Raw genomic sequence first — 20626 nt, 5'->3', positions numbered from 1 at the left:
TGCTGACGTATGGTGACGCGTGGTGACGCGTGGCGGGGGCGCGCTTCCCGCGGCTCCGGCGGAGGAGGGGCGGGGCGGGGCTTCGCCGCCCGGCGCCGTGGGGCGCGGCCGCGCCCCCGCCCTCCCGAAGTCCCCGGCCGCGCCGCTCGGTGTCGCGGCCGCCTGGAGGCCGGCCCGGCCCGGCCCGGCTCTGCCTGCTCGCGGGGCTGCCGCGTGCGCTCGCCGCCCGCGCCCGGCGGGGGCAGTGGGAGGCTGCGGAGGCGAGCGCAGCCAGCGGGACGGGACGGGACGCGACGCGGCCGCAGGGGAGGGCTCCGGGCCGGCAGAGTGACAGCCGGGCGCGGGGAGCGCCGCGCCGCCCCGGCCGTGCGCCGGACCAGGCAAGTACAGCGGCGGGCCCGGCCGCGGCGGGAGCTGGCCGCCTGCGGTTCGCCTCGAGCGGCCGCTCGGTCCCTGCTGCCGGGCCGGCCGGTGCCGAGCGGCCGCCGGGCTGCGAGGGGCGCGGCAGGAAGCAGCGGGCGCGCCGCCGCCGGACGAGCCCTGGGCCCGCGGGCCTCGCGGGAGCCTCGCGGGAGCCGGCCGGGCCCGCGGGGTGCGGCCCGGGGCGGGGGGGTGGGAGGGAATCGGCCGCTTCCTCCCTGGGCCCGGCCGGAAAGCCGCTACGGTTCGTGTGTCGTTAAAACCGGCATTGGCAGGAATACTTCTTACTGAGACTGCTTAATTCAAACACTTCTGAAGCAACTGATTTTCAGGATAAAACCGGTAAAATTCCTAGAAGACTCCTTTCTGCTGGAAGACCTGCTACAGGAGGCCCAAGGGCTCTTACTGTAGCAGAAACCTCAGTAGCCGGGACACGTTTACTTCGATCTGAGAATCTGTCCCAGTAAGCTTGCTCTGAGCCGATGGTGAGCTGCTCCTGAATCTCAGGTTTCATTCTTTAAAATCTATTCCCAGCACATACGGATTCTCAGAGAGAACTTAATAGCAATTCACGATGAAGACTCGGAACCAGAGTCAGAGATGTAGGACTGGGAGCGAGCAATTCTCATTAGGCGCTTTTGTCTCTGGTGTTTTTGTCAAGGTGTCCGTTCTCAGTGATCCCTGTAGTTTCTGTCTGTTATAAATGGGAAAACATCTGAAGTTGCTTGCAAACTATGATTTGTAGCTCATCAAGTCATGAGAAAGTACTGCATTCGTTACAGGCTGAAATGACGTGTTGTTGTGCCCTTTGCTGTCTTTTGTCATCTCGAGCTCTCTAAAGAGAGCCTAGTCTAACTGTTCATCTACACCTCCTCCTCAATGCAGCATACTGGACTCCAACTTCCAAGTTCTTTTGAAAATCCACTTTGAGGCACCTACTCTTTTTCAATACACATGTTCTTTATGTGGTTGCCTCTAACAGTCTTACTGAGTGTCAAAGAGTAGGTATTGTGAGTTATGTTCCTGCAGGTCTTACATTTTGTATCATCACTTGGAGAAAGAAATAATTAAAAGCAGCAGTAATGAGAAATGATTCCCCAACTTCTTTTCAAATTTCGATACAAAATCAGTTGATGAACTTCTGCTTTGCTTTTGCTTTGTTTTTTAATGCTTATCTCATTTTAGTTTGCAGTTGTAGCCAATGCTTTAAATCAGAAAGAACAAGTTGAGCTGGACTTCAATTTAATTTTTAAAAAGTCCAGTTTTAAAACAGGGAGTTGTCCTTTACCTCTACAATAGCAGCAAAGGTGAATTAAGCAGTCTGAGGTAGAAATGACTATCATCTATGTTCTGGGCATGAGTTACACTTTGAACATAACTGTTTTGCAAATTATGCCTGTAGATGAAGTAGGACCCTAATTTATTTAGAAGTCCATTACAGGTGTTACAATTTTTCTTGATACTAAATGGAATCTTTTCAATCACATTATTTCTTCCCGATAGACAGGAATGAGCAACGATCTGAGCATGTAACTTGGGCCAATAAACAGGGCTGCTTCCAGCCCTGATAAAGATTTCTTTCATAGTTTTTAGGAAAGTCACTTCTGTCATTTACACTTTATTTCCTCGTACATATTGAGATTGCTAGGTTTGCTGTGAACTTAGTATTCTCTGTGTGTTGTATATTCCTCATTAATGTTTATCATCAGATATAAAGAAAAACTTAAGAGCCAGCAGACATGAAAGCTGTTGTCATTTTTTTCATCTTCTCTTATGTTTAGATTATAGTCCACAACTCTTGTCTTTTTAAAACAAACAAATAAAAAGTTTGTTGTTTCATTAGAACTATGGATTAACTCAATTTTTTTATCAGCACATGCAGAACATTTTTCCTATGAGGGAGATATTTTTTTCTCTGTCATCCGCTGATTCACATGCGCTTATGCGATACAGGATTCTTTGCCAAAGTTTTATGAGTTTCTTGGAACTCCAGTCATGGGACACTATTACCTAACAATGGACCGAAAAGCAAATACTTCCTCTCTTGTGAACACCAGGAAAAAAAAGGGGAAAGAGTGTTGTGTGCTGGAGCGGTTTGCCCTTTTTCTCTGAGCAGCAGAAAAAGCATTTATGTTCTACTGTGCTCAGCCATGTTTTGTCTATTTCCAAATGTGTACAGCTTAGCTCTTGAGTGTTCATGAGAAATGCATTTTTAAAGTATGTCCTGTATTTCTCGATAAGTAGTAACTACTGCAGATAAGATCACAAAGAAGTTTCCATTCTGGTCTTTGATTTTCACTCAGAGTTCGCATCCCTTTACCTCTGAGATTGACATCTTCCATGTTTAATCTTTGGAAGCTTATTTTAAAGTATGGCTAATCATGCATGTGAGAATGGAAATAGTGTCAGGGGACATGCCTTTTTCTGATGAGCACTGCGAGTTGGGATATGAGTTAATTATCTTGGAGCTGAATCTGACATGCTGAAGTCATGATTTACTATACTAGAAGCGGTAGTGTTGTTAAGAACGTTGAAGAAATTAAGATTCTTTTGCTACAGTTCTCATCAGTTTTATTAATAAATAAATCTATATAAATCAAAGGTCTGTTGTTCTTTCTGTAAAAAAAAAAAAAAGTGATATTTCTGTCCCTTACTCAGCTGGAAGGTCGAGCTCTTGCCTATCTTGTGTTCATTCTAATTGGCAACAAATATGCAGTAGCTGAGCTTGAGAATCTTGCTAGTTGCGAGAATCTTGCTTCTTGCTTTGAGACGAGTTGTTTGAGGGAATATGGCTTTGGTAGCATGCCTTTGAGGCTACACAATCTTATGTATACAGTGCTCATACGCATACTTCCACAAGGTTATTAAACTTTTCCAAAGCTAATTACTTAACAAGGTTATGCCACAGCAGAGTTTCTGATCTGTTGCCAATTCCTTGTGTCTTGTGTGCTGGTGAAACTCAAATCTGTTATAAGTGTCAAGGGCTGTCCTACTACTGTAGCTGAATTAAAGCTCAACTTCACTATGCTCCAAGAATTCTAATATATAAAAGCTGCATAACTTTCCTTCTCTGAAGTTGTGCTCATGGTCTTATATGATGATATATGTTTTACAGCTTCTAATTATTCACTGTTTTAACGAATCTGCATTCTGTTGAAGCAAAACTTAGAGGTCTTTGCTCAGAACTTTTTCTCTAACTAACTACGGTACTGGAGATAGGACTTGAGGAAATTGTATTACAATTAATAGATCAGACACACCTTGCTCTTCAATTCTTCCAGTTATCTGAGAGGAATCACAGGGCTCCAGAGGCATGCTGATACTTTGGTCTAGGGCTTACTCTTTAAATATGTTGCATACTAGAAATGTTCCTTTTCTAGTAGCTGAAATAAGTAGGCCCACTGCTGAAGTCAATCTAGTATCCTCTGTAATTAAAATTTTACAAAGAAGTCATCTAGCTCATTTGTGTTGTTCTTACTCTGCTACACATCTTGTTGAACAGCCTTTAAAGGGATTGGGCACTCCAGGAGATCTGAATCCTAACATCTAGCAGGACAAACTGCATCCTTACACTACTTGGGACACTGATGTGAGCTTTTAATAATGTCTTTTGTTGGCAGAATTTCAGCACAGCGTGACCTTCTGAGCCTGGCTAGTGTCAATGATGGCAAGACTTCTACGTGCTGTACTGCATACCCTGTGGATCCTTTTGTTTTCGTATGCAACAAGTGAAGGTATATTTATTAATGTTTTAAGTTACTTTATTAAAGTTTTTTCCAACATCTTTTTCTCATGACTAGGAATAACTAGCAGGCAACACTATTGCGATTAATTAACTAATACAAAATATGTCTTAGATCTCTTCATTTATTGGCCTTTTCCATGTGGGCAAGAAGAAAAAAAGAATTTGCAAGAAGGAGAAACCGAGGTTTGAAAAGACACCTCTGTACTTGCACATTGTCTAATCTATACTGGGCACCATGCTGCAAATAGGATGCTCAACAATAAACCAGTAACATCTCTGTAGAAATCTCATAAGAGTAGAAAACGTTAGTCTCAAATTTGTTCATTTTTATAGCTGCCACTGTGTGCCATGTGGACTAACCAGTAATAGACCTGCAGGAAGCTATGCTCATGAACAAGAACAGGAGCCTGTAGATCTACTGTCAAAAGGCATCTGCCAGTATGTGTTCTCCAAAGTGTGCAAAAATGCTGAATCAGAAAACTGAGTTGGCTGGATTTGAATGGATTTGGAAGGCATTTGCTTTCAGACAGTATGTATACTGATTTCTGCCTGTACACGGGGCCAGATGACTTCCGTCTGATCTTCCGTCACTACGCCTTTCATTTGGTCTGGCAAGATGTTTAGCTGCATCATGTTTTAGTGCTGCTTCTTAGATGATGGTTATATGATACAGTTCAACTCGAAGGATCTGAACGTGCATTTTGCTGGTATCTTTTAAAGATATTTCATTATAAAAAGAAGTTAGAAATATAAAATCATATTTTCTGACAATGCATCTTCATTCTCTGAAAAATGCATCTTACATCTAGCTTTTAAGTTATTCCACAGTAGTCTATGGGGGGGAAGGTTACGGTTTGGTTTTGGTTGGCTGTTCTTAAAAACCAAAATAGTAAAATAATAATAATAATAATAGACCGTCAAAAAAAAAAAAAAAAAGATTTCTTAGCCATATGGCCCTAGTATACTGCAGGGAATCTTGTAATTTTGATTAATAAGAAGAGTAAAGGTTTGCAGGAGCATAATTTCTATGTCATCTGATTTAGGTAATCCCAGTTTTTCTGTAAATTATCAAGGTTTAATTTTACATATTTTTTTCCACTAGGTAACTACATGTTTCAAGTTTCTTTATTATGTTACTCTAGTTGAGGATTAAAAAAGAAATCCAGCATTTCAATTCCCTTTTCTAACTACATGAACTGAAAACAAATTCTTTACTGTATGGGGTTTCAAAACAAAATTCTCGAATGTATGAGGTTTAAAAAAAAAAACTAATGTATTGTATCAGGGTTGAAAAAAGGGAAAAGATCACAGGAAAAGAATACAGAAAATAAGTCAGAGTCCTAGAAAGACATGAGGATGCTGAAAGGCAAGATAAAATTGCTAGCTTAACAGCAGGAACAGCTTCATTTAATTCCAGTACTCTTGAAATCGTAAGATGATTAATACATTGGAAATTAATGAAATTCATCTTTTAAAAGCCCATCATGAAGTGAACAATAAAAATAAAAAGGACAGCAACATATAAACAACAGTAACAAGGTAAACAGGTAATGGTTCTATTAAAATAAATGAGCACTGTGTCTCTCATGATATTATAGAAGTTTAATCTTTAACTTGTTGATATTCTGATGATTTGGGGTTGTTTGGTTTTTGTTTCGTTTTTGAAGAACCATGGACCATTCAGAACAAAAGGGAACTAAACGTGGTGCTGCCATCCAGAAAGGATATGAGTGATAGTTCTTATCTACAAGATAATTATCTAGCCATAGTAACTAAAGAAAAACATTTTCTAAATATTTGAATGATGATGAAACCATGAGCTGCAGTCAGTTCTAGGTTTGCAACCAGTCAGTATAGTAGGCAATTTAGGTTATGATTTTCACCAAACTTTAGAATGGTTCCTTGGTGTTGCCATACATCCTCATTTTCATAAGTGAGCTTCACTAAGATTATTGAGCTTACTCCAGTGATCCAGGACTGCTTGTTAATGAAGTTTTATGGGAGGCCTTCTAGGAAGGCAAATGAAAGTGATATATGGGTTTGAATGAGGATAAAAAGCCACCCATTAGCAGTACTAAACAATTAAGTGTTTGAGTCAAGTTTTTACTGAAGTACTGCGTGGTCTGGTGGTAGATACAGTGGTATGTAATGTATCACTATACCCACTAATAGAGAGTTGGCCATCATGTATGTTGCATTTGCAGATACTGTACTAAATCAGAGTGTGCAGAATTTGCATGAGAAAATTCAGGACAACAGAAAATTAGAAGTGTAAGAATAAGAATGAAATTAGGTATTTATGAGAACAAAAACTTTCAGAGGAATAATCTGGAACAGATTATTCCCACTGGAACCCACTGGGAAGAAGTCATCTTTGAAACTGCAGTGGCTGAAGAACATTACAGGATGTGAATTGTTGTCAACTAATCTTGAATTTGCAATGTAAATGACAAGAATGGAGAGTTGGTGATGTGCCAGGCTGTATAAGCAAAATTATTTACATACCATAGAGAAATGAAATCATGTCTCTATGTGTCCTTTATATAACTGCCACAAGAAAACTTCTAGCAGCATCCCTAAAGAAACTCAGAAAAATAACAGTTGATAGAATTATAAAAATCAACCAAAGCCATTCTGAATTTTTATAGGGAATTTTGATGTACAGCAGGAAAGAAGGAATTAGATCTGCAATGGGGAACTGTTCCAGGGAGACAGAGGGTATGCACTTGGGAAGCTTAAAACAGTTGTGGATAAAGCACAAATTCAGGTGTGTAGGCAGTGGTTTTGGTCTAAATCTGTTAATTATCTGCATTTTTGGCTTTTGAACCTTTTGTGTATAAAAGATAGGCTGATGCTCTTTTATGATAAAAATTTGGTGGTTTAGAGTTTGCATAATTAAAACTTGGCATTCATTAGAACCTCGCTCTCAAAGACGTTGTCTCCAGAAAGGTGGAGATACTTGGTAACATGCATCTCTTTCCATTTTACACAGAACATGAAAAAATTGCTTACTTCCTTTATAGGGGCTTTATGCTTCTGTTTAGAGGGAGAACTAATGTTTATGCTTAGTTCAACTTATTCCTTGGATTTTCTTGCTTCTTATTGTGTGCTACTTCTCCCTACTTACAGCTACAGGACACATACAAGAATTTGGATGCTTTAGTGACTTTGCAAAAGAGCTCGTTTGTGACTGGAAGGTGCCTGCACAGACAAACTGCTCCAAAGAATACCTGCTCTACTACATGGAGGAAATTTTATCTTCCCAGTGAGTGTTTAATAGGGTTTACCTTCTTTACCGTTGGAACATTAAATACCCTACAGCCGCTATCAGCTTTGATTTCTTTACTCTGCTATGAGTGCCTGCAACTAAATATAGTCAGGACTATCCTCCTTGCAAGGAGGGAAATGTTTTGTTGCAATTAACAGTGTGCTCTGTTCAGTGGGCTAGTCTTTGACAGACCTCTGTGTTCTTGGTACAGAGGGTTGGTCAAGTACTGCTTGTAGGAGTTGTAGGGCTCTCATAAGTTTACTAAACCTTCACTTCATGAGAAACTTTAAATGATTTACCAGGCTGTAGCCTGTGTAAAATGAAGTCTCCCTTGGAACATCAGTGAATATTTCTGTATACAGTGTAACTTGGTATTCATGAACACACCGTTTGCACTGCTCTACAGCCAAGGCAGTATTCTTGTCATCTTCTACAGAGGAACATACATCAGGACTTTCCTAGTCCTCTCCATAGAGGGGAGCAGTATGATTTCTCCATTGAGACTTCCCAATACCTTGATTTGCACTGCAATAAAACTGTTCCTGTACTAGCAGAGCATCAGTCCACTCCTTTGGAGGTTAAAGCGTAGTGAAGGTTGCTTTTAGTGCTAATTTTTCTGCTCGGGATCAGTTCTTAGCTTTTCATTAGTGCAATACCAATAGGTAGCCAAGAGGTATCTGGGTAGCCAAGAGGTATTTGGTCATCTGGAGGCTGTGTGGAGGGGTAAATTTTTGTTTTGGATTTGTTTGGACAGAGTGCTTCTGGGAACTGAATTTGAGCTTGCTTGTTTCAGATTTGATTGGCTCTACACATTGATAAGCTTGATTCCACATTTTGAAGAAATACTGTGCCACACTGCATAAACAATCATATCATTTTCTGCCTGTTTTTCAGAAACGTGTGTGTCCCTGAGAATGGAAAAGAGAGTTTCACATGCACTTGTACAATATATCCCGATTATTTTGTATCAGGCCTCACCTATGTTCTAGCTTTACAGTTCAATGGGACTGATATGTGGAATTACAGTGTTAGACCAGCCCTGGTTGGTAAGACATTGTTTATTTTGTCACCAGGATATCTCGTTTCAGGCTTTGCAATCTTAGCTAACTCCTCATTAATGACACCGGAATGGTTTTTCCTTATTAGATGTTAAGTGTCATGCTGGCTTGAATTAAAACTCCATTTGGTGTAGATACCTGATCCTGGACAAGATTCTAAAGGAAACAATATAAGTAATGGGGCAAGCAGAATGATTATTCCTCTCAGCTGCCAGCCATCCACAGTTTGTGGACTTAACAGTGTATTTTGTGCATTTCACTAGTGGCTGTAGAATTCAGGGATGAAGAGGACACTAGACTATCCCTACTCAAATTCTTCCATTCTCTGTCATCCTCTAATTTTTCATGCTAGTTGAATCATGCCCATGAACAGAGCTTTTTGCAGTAATTGTTGGATTACAACAAACCATGGTAAAAGGTGAATGACTGCTCTTTCACGTGACAGAGCATAAATACAGTTTATCTCTGTCAGCACCTGGTTTGTTTAAACCAGTGTGTGTTCATAACACTGTCATCTCAAACACTCAGAAGTCTTCCACGTACCTTGGGTGGGCATTGATCTACAGCAGTGAGCTGGTTCCTTTCCTATCCAATGTCACTGCTGCTCCTCAGCAGAATAAGCAGGAACCTGCATCTAAGACTCAGGTAGCCAGGACAGTCTGGCTGCAAAGTGGTCCTAAGCTCTCTGCCTACCCTACAGCACAGCGTGTTGTTGTGAGGGTACAAGTTGTTATAATTTCTGCAGGTTGAAAGCTGCATCCAGTGCACCAAAAATAGGACTTGAAGTTTGTTCAGCCAGCTTGAATATTCAATGCCTGTTAACAAAGACCATGCAGTTGCTCTGTCTTGGCTTCTATATCCTTGCACTATAGTGTAGTGAAAAGGTCTAAAATGGAAAGACTGAGATTCTGGTCTCTGGTGAATATCTTTATCTCTGCTTCTTTCCGTCAGTGCTGTCTCATTGCCTTGTTCTCCTTGTGTGTTTTTTTTTTTTTCTTTTTTCTTTTTTTTTTTTTAATATACAGTTAAGCCAAGGGCCCCCAGAAATCTTGCCATTGAGAAAGCTGAAAATGGTAATTTCAATCTGAGCTGGGAGGAGAGCTACACCCCTCAATCCATGCTCTCTGGACAGCCAGTCATCTTTGAAATAAAATATTGGAGCAAACAGCACCCAGGAGAGGTAAGAGAAAGCCAGTCTCTTCATTTTCTATCTCTGGAGCTTCAAGGGTTAAAAAGTCTTTTTTTAAAAGAAGTCTTGAAGGACTTTGAAACCATGTCATGACTAATGGTGTAAGGGTCAGAAAAGGAATGTTCCTGAGCACACTTGCTACTGATCACATTCCCTAAAGGTGGTTCAAACTGAACTTTAAGGGACTGAAATTCTTCTGACTAGTACCCCAAAGTGTCTGGTGATTACATTAGACAGGGAAGAGATTTAAAATACAGTACTTCTGTTACCCAAACTTAATTTTCTTTTTAGACATCAGGAAAACTTATGATGCAATTGGTATCTAACTACTTCCACTAACCCTTCTTCCTATAAAGAAATCAGTGAACTTCCTTACTTTCTTTTCAGGTTTCTATAAAATCAATTAACTACCAGGCAAAGAGCTTTGAAATTACTGCAAGCTCCTTGCAGAGAGGCTATGATTACATTGCAAGTGTACGGTGCAAGTATACAGACTACCCAGCCTACTGGAGTGACTGGAGTGACAGAGTTGAATTTCACTGTGGTAGGTATTGTAGCAAATAGCAGCTTGATAAAAGGATAGTACAGTTTTATAAACCCTGTTGTATATATGCCACTGCCTTTTAATTACCAGAGGAGAGTTACAGAATTATTATCTTCATCCGTTTGAATATATTGTGGATCAATCTGTAAAGGCTTCCAAGGAGACTCAATGCAAAAAAGCGGCTCTTGGGGAAACTGAGGAAGAGAAGACCAAGTTGGATCCTTCAGTCTTGTGGAAAAGAAGGCTGAAAGGGAATGTATTTGTTCTCTTTGCATATTTCATGAAGTAGGCAGCAGGAAAGAAGTCATGTTTAAACTAAAAAGCAATGTTTACACAAGTGGGTATAAATGAACAACAGATACTTAGGAAATTAAGCAATACTTTAACCATTAGAGGGCTGACTTTTTAAAAGAAAAAAAAACAACAAACTGAAGAACAGTGAGGGTAAGAAGCATAGCTGCACTACAGCAGAGATGATAATGCCATTCCAGAAACTATGTGGCAGGTTTGTCTCAGAGAGCTGACAAATGGTTTCACAATTCATGTAGTCTCCCAGTTCCTTAATCACCAACAGTAACTGACTGAAGTACCTGCATTGACCTTTCAGACATGACACATACTATTGCCACTGGTAGCTGCATATGTTCTGTTTATCTGCTATGGGTTAATTTTACATCCTCTAAAGTAGCATTGCTTTAATATGCAAAAGAAGAACACCAGAATTCATGTTGTCAGTACTTATGTTTATATGCACATATAGACATAAATATATATTTTTATTTAACAGATTATCAAGTAACATCTGAAGACATTCTGCAGATGGCTGTTCCTATATCTTGCATCCTGATCATGGCAGTAGCTGTAACTTGTTATTTCTGTTTTACCAAGTATGTATCAATGTTCACAGGTTTTATAGACCAGCAGTTTGCACAGATATCAGTATTGCCATTGCTTAGTTGAATGTCTAGTAGTACAGGAATCTAATGACTTACTTTTCCTCAGCACGTTTATCTCAGACTCTATGAGCAAACATAAATCAGTTGTACTGTCATTTTGTGAAAAGAAAATTGAATATTTTCTACTAATCTTACTAGAATGGCTTGTTAGAGTATCCAAAACAAGTTGCATTTATAGGTCTGTCAGTTTCACACTCAGTCTTTGCTGCAGTTCCAGTAATGATGGTTAAATATCACTGGAAAAAAATGAAAAGAAATACTGATAATGTGAAAGTCGGATCCTATCTGTCTCACACAGCATTTTAAACGTAATTAGAAAAACATATGACTGTGGTTGTGCAGAGCAGTCACGCACAGAGCATAAACATCTTTGTACTAGGTTAATGAAAAAGCAGCATTTGGAGATATACGGAACAAGCACTTCCTGTTTCTGCAGTGCAGATGGCTAAGAGGGAGAGAAGAACAGAAGAGAGAAGTGTACACTGATCAAACCAAGATTTAGTTAAAGCAAACAATTTTAATTCTTGCCTTGCAGAGTGAAGAAAGAATGGTGGGATCAAATCCCAAATCCAGCAAAGAGCCATCTGGTCGTAAAAAATGTCAAGGTAACTTACGGGCTTTGCAAAAAATACCTTTTCCTGATCACCAGAAATAGAATATGTAATAAATGCTCTTGGCTGGCTTGTACATGAAATACGAAATACAGTTCTTGTGTTCTAAAACTCATTTCTGTTCTTATTAGCTTTCAGTCTTGTGCTACATCGATGAAATTAAGTTCCCTTTCCATGACATAAAGCAGAGTCATATGGAAAAACAAATGTAAGTAACATTAACCAGAAGGGGGAGGGGGAGGGACACACCTCCACTTTACGGCATGAAATGTTTTCCTATTACATAAACATTAACTGTCCTTTCCTTTTGATTTCCAAAAATAGAATTTGCAAAACCTGTCTGTCTCAAAGTTTGTCAAGCCAAAATTTCAAGGGAAAAGATAACATCAGAAACGCTGAGAAATCTTGCAGTTGCCGTAACAAGACTGGAGAATGGTTTCCAAAAGGCAGTAGTGCAGTTTTAACCCCTGAGACAATTCTCATTGAAGAGTCTATAGAAATCTGTGAATGTTTAACAGACATTGAAGCTGAGAGCCAGGAAGAAACTCATGACCAGATCACCATGTTTGAGTCTTGTGAGACCAGTGTCAGTGCTTTCAGGGAGCACAACGAACACAACGATGCACTAGCTAACATGTTCATTGAGCTCTTGGAAGATGAAAACAACATGAAAGATGATAAAGACCCAGATGTCATCACAAGTGAAAATAAAACCTTTGAGAAACTTGAGTCAAAAAATGAGTCTCAGCGAAGTCCTACAGAAAGCACAGCCCAGAGTCAGCAGACATACGGTATTTTTCATAGAGTTTCCCCTTTCACCAGAGCCTCTCAAGATGAGTACAATTGCAGTATAACCAGCAAGAAGTCAGTAGAATCAGAAGAATCCTTTGAATCTGGCTATCAGAGCTCCAGCACAAATTCTGCTTCTCTGGATGCAAGAGATTCTCCCCATATGCTTCATCAAAGCCTTTTTCCGTGCAGTTCTGAAAGTCAGCGTAACTCATCTGTCCTGATGGAGGAATCTCCAAATAAACTAGCCTTTGTGACCAACAAAGACAGAATAAGCAACCCTGCATACAAGAGCTTTGACACCCTTGTGTCTCCACCTGGGGAGCCAAGTAATTCTGCATACAAGAGCTTTAACACCCTTGTGTCTCTACCTGGGGAGCCAAGTAATTCTGCATACAAGAGCTTTGACACCCTTGTGTCTCCACCTGGGGAGCCAAGTAGCTCTGCATACAAGAGCTTTGACACCCTTGTGTCTCCACCTGGGGAGCCAAGTAGCTCTGCATACAAGAGCTTTGATACCGTAATGTCTCAGTCTATGGCAAACAGTAGCTTGACCATGCATTTTGAAAATGTGTGTTCCTCACTGCCTTTGACCCAACTTTCAGAGACACCAGAGCTTTGCTGCAGAGATCAAGTTTATCGACCCCCTAGCAATCAGTCATGTTATACCAACTGCAGATCTCCCTGCAATGAGCTTGATTTTCAAAACACCTGTTCAGAACATACTGATTCTCCATCTTTCTCCACACGTGCAAATGATGGAGTTTCAGCTTTCCTACCAGAGGAGGAAATACATAAGCAAGTAGCGTATCAAAATGTTCAAAAGACAGCCAACATGCTTTCTTGCCCTGTTGGACCTCAACCGTCTGGTTATCAACCTCTTGATACTGCAGTTAAATGTAATGGTACATACTTTGACAATGACAGTGAAATGATTTCTAAGTCATTGTATGAGCCCTTCATTCATGTGTTGTACAACAACCTGAGAGAAACACCGCCAGATACCATAATCCATGAATCTGACCAGAAGATAGATGACCATGTATGTTTGATTGTACAGGGCAATTGTACAGATTGTGGCATTGTCCCAGGTGTAACCTCTAGTGAGAATATCACACACAGTAGTGTGTGCTCTAACGAGCTGCCAAGTGATAGCAAAGATGAAAATGCCAGCAGAGGTAAACAGCTGTTGCATTTGTTAGAGGTGAACTGTCAAGATTTTAACAACAGAGAAAGAACTCTAAAGGGAACAAGCTTTAATGGCTATAACTGTAATGGTAAAGGAATGCAAGAGGACAGCAGTAACAAGCTAAATACTGTCCTGTGCCCCACACATAACCATTTGAGGAAGTTTGGAAATGAAAGGGAAAAAAAACAGGTAGGAAGCAGAAGGTGTGGCTCAACAGCTAATTTGTCAGAAGAATCACTAGGCAGCATTGAGCTGAACTTAAAATCTGCAGAGCCACTGGGGCTCTTGGTCTCAGACAAGCTGTCAGCTCCTCTTTGTATGGATAACCACTGCCCTTCTGATTGTCTCACTGTTCACACTGAGGGTTGTAGACTGGCACCTGCAGTTAAAAAAAGACCAGCAGAATTATTGAGGGAAAACATCCGGAAGAATGAGAAAAGAATTAAACTTTTACATGCTCTTGCCCAAGAGGACAACTGTTACATGAAGGTAGCCTAGTCATATTTGCCAAGAGAACCACACCAGCCTTTGGAAATAAACTGTGTGGCAAATTGAAATGGTGCTTATTTGACCAATTTTGCCTAAAGTGAGGGCTACTACAGTACAAATGTGGATTCACTGGGTTGTAACACATACTTGCTGCAAAGGTGGCAGCTGGTATGTGAGGCGGGCCATTGGGGGACAGCAGGGGCTAGCACCTAACGTAGCTACAGCTCTGTCAGGAAAGCACAGAGCTGAAGTTTATCTGGCTATGATCATTCCTTAAAAGTGAGCAGGAGCTGCATAAACTATGAGTTCTTATTTGGCGCAGCTCCTGGGGTTGGTTACTGCTATGGGTCTGTATGTTGTTTGGGAAGCACAAAAGATGATATGGAAGTTGCTGACCTGGAAGTGGGAAGTACGTGCAAGTCAAAGGGGAAGTGACTGCCTTGCATTGGTGGAATTGCATACCTTCCGTTATTTGTTTATTGGAGGGGGTGCAGGGGGTGTTTCTGTGTTCCTGGCACCAGCATGTGGTATATGTTTTTATACTTCTTTAATCAAGATCTGAAATAAAGATTACTGTCATTTGGGCTTAAGAAATTGTTATTGATGATCAGCCTCTTACTTTAGAAGTAAGCAGTTGTTTCATACTTACACAGCTGTAAATGGAATGAGGCATCTCTAACCTGTTTTCCCAGAAAGTTTATCCAGTTTACAATCAGACTCCCTAAGTTCGTGGAGTGTTTTTTCAGCTTCTTGGTTTTGTCCAGTCAGAATGGAACTTATGCTTGCAGCTATAAAATAGCATATACTTCTTCTTAGATAATAGTTCCAGAAGTTTTGCTCATGACTGAACTTTTCTAGGGCGTTATCATGTAGTTTGGTATTGTAAATTCTTCACTAGTATGTTGGCAGTGGCACAAAACAGTTAAGTAATTTTATGTGTATAAACATACATACATATGTTCTCGTTATTTAGAAACCCCTATTAGTATTAACATTCATGAACAAAGATGGAAAGAGTAGTGCTAAGAGTGGATTTGTGGATGCTGCACAGAAACTCATTTGACGTGTCTTGTAAAACTTTCATCCTGCAACTCTTCTGATGTTTCAGGTTGGCCCAGCAGTAGAGGTATTCATGCATCAATTTTACAACGGAAAAAAATGGTACGTAAGCCCTGGAAGGAGGGTTGCAGTGAAGTGCCTGTATTCAGATGCAATATTAACTCTTGTGTAGGCACTGATTTATAGCCCACTATGGTGCTGATGAACATGTTAATATTGTTTTTAATTGAAAATACATGGTTGACTTTTATTTCCACATGGATGAGATTTAATCCTCAGAAATACTCTTAGAATCATAGGATCATTGAATCATTAAGGTTGGAAAAGACCTCTTAAGTCCAACCATTAACCTAGCACCTAACCTAAACTCTTCCTGGAGGCAGGCAGTGCTGAAGTGGAACGGCTGTGGGGCAGAAAGATGAAGAGGCATGCCAGGACCCTTCAAACAAACCCTTGCTGAAATGGTGGAACAGGAACATGCACAGAGGTCATGAGCTGTCTCATGAGAGTGCTGACTCACTTCCCTATGTCCTAATGAAGTCAAGTTTAAGTAAAAATCCACAGCTACTTACTATGGCTACTCAGCATGGGTTACTCACTATTTGCGGTAGTAGCACGGGGCTTTTAGGGGAGGCACAGGGGCACAAGTGGTATTTTCTTCCCCTTCTGCCCCTGCACTCTCCCCTGTGCTCTGGAGGGAATTGTCCTGGAAGGCCTGCATTTGGCTGTAGCAGCCAGGAGAGCTCTGCTCGGGCAAGGATTGGAAAGCTGTTTGCTGTAGTAGATCCTCTGCGGAGCCCCAACTTCACTCTGCTTTTCCCTGGCCTTTTTTCCCCCCCCCCCCCTACATAGTAACCTTCCCCCCCCCCCCATCTACTTGTTTCTGTTGGATGACTTTCTGTGCTAGGGTGTTCTACCTGTGCTTTTCCCTTCAGTATTACTCTGGTGAAATCAAACTGCAGCTCTTTAAGAAGAGGGAGCCCTACTCCTGTGCCTTTGCAGAACCCAGAACTTGTGTTAAACATCAGGGCCGTCTGGGCTGCTGGCCTGCTAATCCCCCTATCATATGTCAGGCACAGTGCATGCATGACTGAAGTGTGATCTAAGTCAGTGTTCCATCTCCCACTTCCTCCACTTTTGCAATCTAGAGCAATTGCTAGGCTATATAACAGGTATGTTTCAAATGACAAGTTTCTGACTTAACTGGGAGTGTGCAAGAGTTCTGACTTTTGGCAGGCTTCCAGGACTGCCAGTGTGATGTATTGGCCTGAGTCACACATCTGAGGGACTAGTCTGTGTTTGCAAAAGCAGCTTATCCTCCCAGGAGAGGAGCTTCAAACCTAGAAGCTGGGGCCCTCCAGGCCTTTTTAGCTAGTAGGGGGTCCCTACCAGTTCAGAGAATTACCTCTCGCAGTAAGTGTATTTTCTTTTTTTTTTTTTTTTGTTCCCAGTTTGTTTTGAAAGACTGCAATGCAAATGGAGACTTGTGCTGAGTTTTAGCCTAGTTATAAAGCCATTTATTACTTACTCGTAGTCATTCCCCCTTCATACATATCATCCTTACCTGGCTGCCTACCGCCTACCAAGTATTAGTAACCTGACTCATCATTGTCATGAATGAGTGAAACAGGTTCCTTAGAAAAGCAGGTGTATTCCCAGTTCAGGAGAAACTAGTTCTGGTTAACTGTTTTACTTTTGCAGAGAATGTCACAGGCTTTCTTTGTTTGTTTTGTTTGTTGATTTTGTTTTCTAAATGTGAAGTTTAACAAGAGCAAGTGCTGTATTCTGCACTTGGGAAGGGACAACCCTGGCTCTACAAATGGACTGGGAGATGAGATGCTGGAGAGCAGCCCCGCAGAGAGGGATCTGGGGGTTTTGGTCGACAGCAAGCTGAACATGAGCCAGCAGTGTGCCCTGGCAGCCAGGAGGGCCAACCGTATCCTGGGGTGTATCAAGCACGGCATTGCCAGACCATTGAGGGAAGTGATTGTCCTGCTCTGCTCTGAACTGGTGCAGCTTCAACTCGAGTACTGTGTGCAGTTTTGTACACCACAATATAAGAAAGATTAAAAATAAATAAGTAAATAAACTGTTAGAGAGCCTCCAAAGGAGAGCTGTGAAAATGGTAAAGAGTGTGGAGGACAAGACGTATGAGGAACGGCTGAAGTCACTTGGATTGTTCAGCCTGGAGAAGAGGATACTGAGGGGAGACCACATAACAGTCTACAGCTTCCTCACAAGGGGAGCGGAGGGTCAGGTACTGATCACTTCACTCTGGTGACCAGCGATAGGACCCAAGAAAAGGGCTAGAAGCTGCGACAGGGGTGGTTTGGGCTGGATATCAGGAAAAGGTTCTTCACTGAGAGGGTGGTCAGGCACCAGAACAGGCTCCCCAGGGAAGTGATCACGACACTGAGCCTGCCAGAGTTCAAAAAGCATTTGGACAACTCTCTGACAGTCTGATTTTTTGGGTGATCTTTTGGGGACACAGGAGTTGGACTTGGTTCTTGTGGTTCCCTTCCAACTCGAGATATTCTGTGATTCTTATCAATGCTCTTTAGAAATACGCACCTATATTGAAAAGGTGTTGACAAATTCCTATCAATCACAAATTTTGTCATTGCCCTTGGAAAACTAACCATAACCCCAAGAGAAGGGTGAGAGAAACATGGAGGTAGGGGGGTAAGCAGACCTGTGAAACAAGTTCCTGGGGGTAGAGGTAAGTTAACCAGGGCTGGGGGGTGTCCTCAGCTTTTTTTAATAACTTGTGTCTGCATCTTGTTATGGAATGTATGTTGTTCAAACAGGTTGCAAGGATGTCTAAGTGCTCATCCATCATAAGCTACTGTGGTGGACCAGACCCAGTACAGCTACAAACATTATCTAAGAAAACAAGTTCTGTTAGGTGTTGCTTTCCAGCAGCATAGTCAAAAACCAAAGGACTAGAGAACCAGATGTGTGACTTCCCCTACCCTGCTCTGTAATGTTTATATCTGGCTGTGAAATTATGTGAGAAAGCTCTTTAGTGAATAGAGACTGAGAAGACAGTTTGCTTTCTCCTAGCCATGTCTTTTTTTTTGTGGGAAACTCCTTAGCATGATTTTTGCAGTTTGTACATCCAATGTGTGTAAATTTGCATGCAGATGCCTTCACACAGAGTAGGTGTTTTTCTCAGAGGAACTGTGCCTGTGCAGTGCACATGCATGTGTACACATGCACACAAATATTTCCCACCCTCTGCAGACTGGTAAGAACAAATTCTGGCCTGGGCTCCCATATGGTGATGTATCATGATCACGTTAACCACAATTTTATTTTTTTTTCACCACACTACTATTCCTGAGGCAGTCATGCTATGCTGTCAGATTTTCATCGGATCTTGCAGCCACTGCACAGAGCCTTCAAAGCCCCCCTGCCTAAACTGTGGTGATACGGTTGGAAGTGAAGCAGTAGCTCAGCAGGAATTTGCTGACAACCTGAGGAATGAGACAAATGTACTGGTCTGGTTTTCAGCTACAGCACTATAATCCTTACTTGGCTCTCAAAGAAGATTGCTCCAAGCAAAAGAAAACAGCATAGCAAAGAAGAGGGCACCTCTAAGGTACCTCACTAACATACTAATCAAAATTATAGTTTACCAGATTGCTGTACCTCAGTGTGTTTTCACAGAACTCCCATCAGCACCACTAATTTGCTAAGTCCTGACTACTGTCTGTCCTTTGACAAGCTGAGGAAGCAGTGTTGAGAGGAACTTGACATCTCTGTGCTGTACTCTCGCCACAGGTGCTTTGCTCTCTTTGTCTCTTGTGCTGTCCCATTTACATCCTGTCCATTTTCAGGCTTTCTACAGCATGGAATTTCCATGCACCCTTATTTCCACCCTTTACAGAACCATTGCAAGATGAAAGAAAAGAAAAACTGACCACAGTCCTGGAATGAACAGAGCAGGAGAACTGACTGCTGTGGCACTTGTAACTGCATAGTGAGGAGGAGCAGATGGTTTTTGTTTTGTCTTGTGCTTACCCAGAACATTTTCTGTATAACTGAACACGTACACATTATGTGTTCTGAGAGCAGAGGGGCAATTGTAACAGCAAGAGTTGGAATAGTACCAATATAACCTGTGACATGTCTTTGGTAGAGGGGTGGCCGTGTTAGACCTCTCCTGGTCCATGAATTGCGGTAGGTGCCCTAAGGAGCTCCTATCTTGGTTTCTGGTTCTGTGACGGATCAGCCGCTCCCATGGTCCTATATGTGCTTGTACTGCACTGTATTAAGAGCAGGGCACTCAAAGCAGTGTGGTGTTTGTCCTCTGCTTGAAGGTGACTGAGTCAGTGACTAACATATCACGGGGACTTTCCTACTTGCTGCTGTTTCCCCAGCTCTTAGACATGGGGGAATTTGCCATAAGCTGAAGAGTTTGAGGTTGGCTGCTTCTCTCCAGCTCAACCACTGCTGGTTTCACTTGCAGTAAACCACCCACACAGCAACAAAAATTGTAACAGAGTGCGGAAGTACTGGACTGCCTTTTGGGGAAAGAATTTCCACACCTGGCTCAGGGTTTTAATCAGTCCCATTTTTTTGTCCTAGTGCTGTACATGATTGCTGTGAAAACCAGCTCTGCACTGGCTGTGGTTTGCCCTGAAGATAGTATTCTTGGTCCATGGTGAGCAGCCAGCAGAGGTCTCAAGGAGATGGCTCTAGCAGGTTTATGTTGTGTTGCATTCACTAACCAATAAACGCAACTGACAGACTCTCGGCTTGAAAGTTATACAGGGCAGTTCATTTCTGGGGATTCTGCTCTCCCACTGCTTAGCAGAAGTGCTCCAAGAATACCTAGGCTTCCCTAATGCTCCTATACCATGGCCTCATTCTGAGCTGCGGTGGGTCTTCACAATAGACCTTGCTGTCCTGAAGCAGCAGGAAGCTTCCCACTTCTGGTCAGATGACCTCTGCTGTTATTATTTGTCTCAAAAAACCTCCATCTGTGTTCTCCAGTGTGAAGGGCCAACACATTCACCTGCTGTCCATGTTGTCTGTATTTAGCATGCTGTCTGCCATTGCTTCAACTTCTTGCTGCTCCTAACACATCACTTTCCAGCTTCTGCACATGCACAGTGACCGGGTAAGCAATGTGGAAACTGGGCTGTTCAGGGTTACTCTTTGCTGATCACAGAACAGCAACTAGGGGAGCCAAGCAGCTTCCCTATTTGAGCAAGAGCTTCACACCACAGCCAAAGCCACAGTAGAGCATGGAATCCCCCAGTCCCTACATTTTGTAGGAACAGTGTTCAGATTCCTCTTCTTGC

The 20626-nt window shown here is 41.9% G+C and overlaps 2 protein-coding genes across 8 annotated transcripts in view; both read left to right on the top strand.

Moving 5' to 3' along the window:
* Nucleotides 1-240: 240 nt before the first annotated feature.
* On the top strand, nt 241-14852 carry IL4R (interleukin 4 receptor). 6 transcript variants are annotated; one of them, XM_084537298.1, is made up of 10 exons: nt 241-380; nt 4041-4154; nt 7295-7430; nt 8328-8479; nt 9517-9671; nt 10068-10224; nt 11012-11111; nt 11716-11785; nt 11923-11999; nt 12116-14852. In XM_084537298.1, exons 2-10 carry the CDS (start codon nt 4082-4084, stop codon nt 14265-14267), a joined length of 3072 nt encoding a protein of 1023 aa, XP_084393424.1. In that variant the 5' UTR covers nt 241-380; nt 4041-4081; the 3' UTR covers nt 14268-14852. The 6 variants fall into 6 exon arrangements, with proteins under 6 accessions (XP_084393424.1, XP_084393429.1, XP_084393427.1 ...); XM_084537301.1 differs by lacking the exon at nt 241-380 and adding an exon at nt 6814-6932; XM_084537300.1 differs by lacking the exon at nt 241-380 and adding an exon at nt 4499-4603.
* A 1314-nt stretch (nt 14853-16166) lies between these two features.
* The window catches only part of IL21R (interleukin 21 receptor), a 25554-nt gene continuing 21094 nt past the window's right edge, over nt 16167-20626 (top strand). For both annotated transcript variants that reach the window (XM_084537308.1, XM_084537307.1), the window contains exon 1: nt 16167-18918. The gene's annotated coding sequence lies outside the window, so the exon portion shown is untranslated. The remainder of the gene's footprint in view (nt 18919-20626) is intronic.

The sequence above is a fragment of the Aythya ferina genome (assembly GCF_964211825.1).
Source record: "Aythya ferina genome assembly, chromosome: 15".
In the NCBI taxonomy this organism is placed as follows: Eukaryota; Metazoa; Chordata; class Aves; order Anseriformes; family Anatidae; genus Aythya; species Aythya ferina.
The sequence above is the reverse complement of the archived record's forward strand: the minus strand, read 5'-3'. Positions and strand labels throughout refer to the sequence as shown.

Coding starts and splice junctions, on each gene's coding strand:
- IL4R (XM_084537298.1), top strand. CDS start 4,082: ATGATGGCAAGACTTCTACGTGCTGTACTGCATACCCTGTGGATCCTT. Junction 7,431..8,327: donor GAGGAAATTTTATCTTCCCA/GTGAGTGTTTAA, acceptor CCTGTTTTTCAG/AAACGTGTGTGTCCCTGAGA. Junction 9,672..10,067: donor GCAAACAGCACCCAGGAGAG/GTAAGAGAAAGC, acceptor CTTTCTTTTCAG/GTTTCTATAAAATCAATTAA.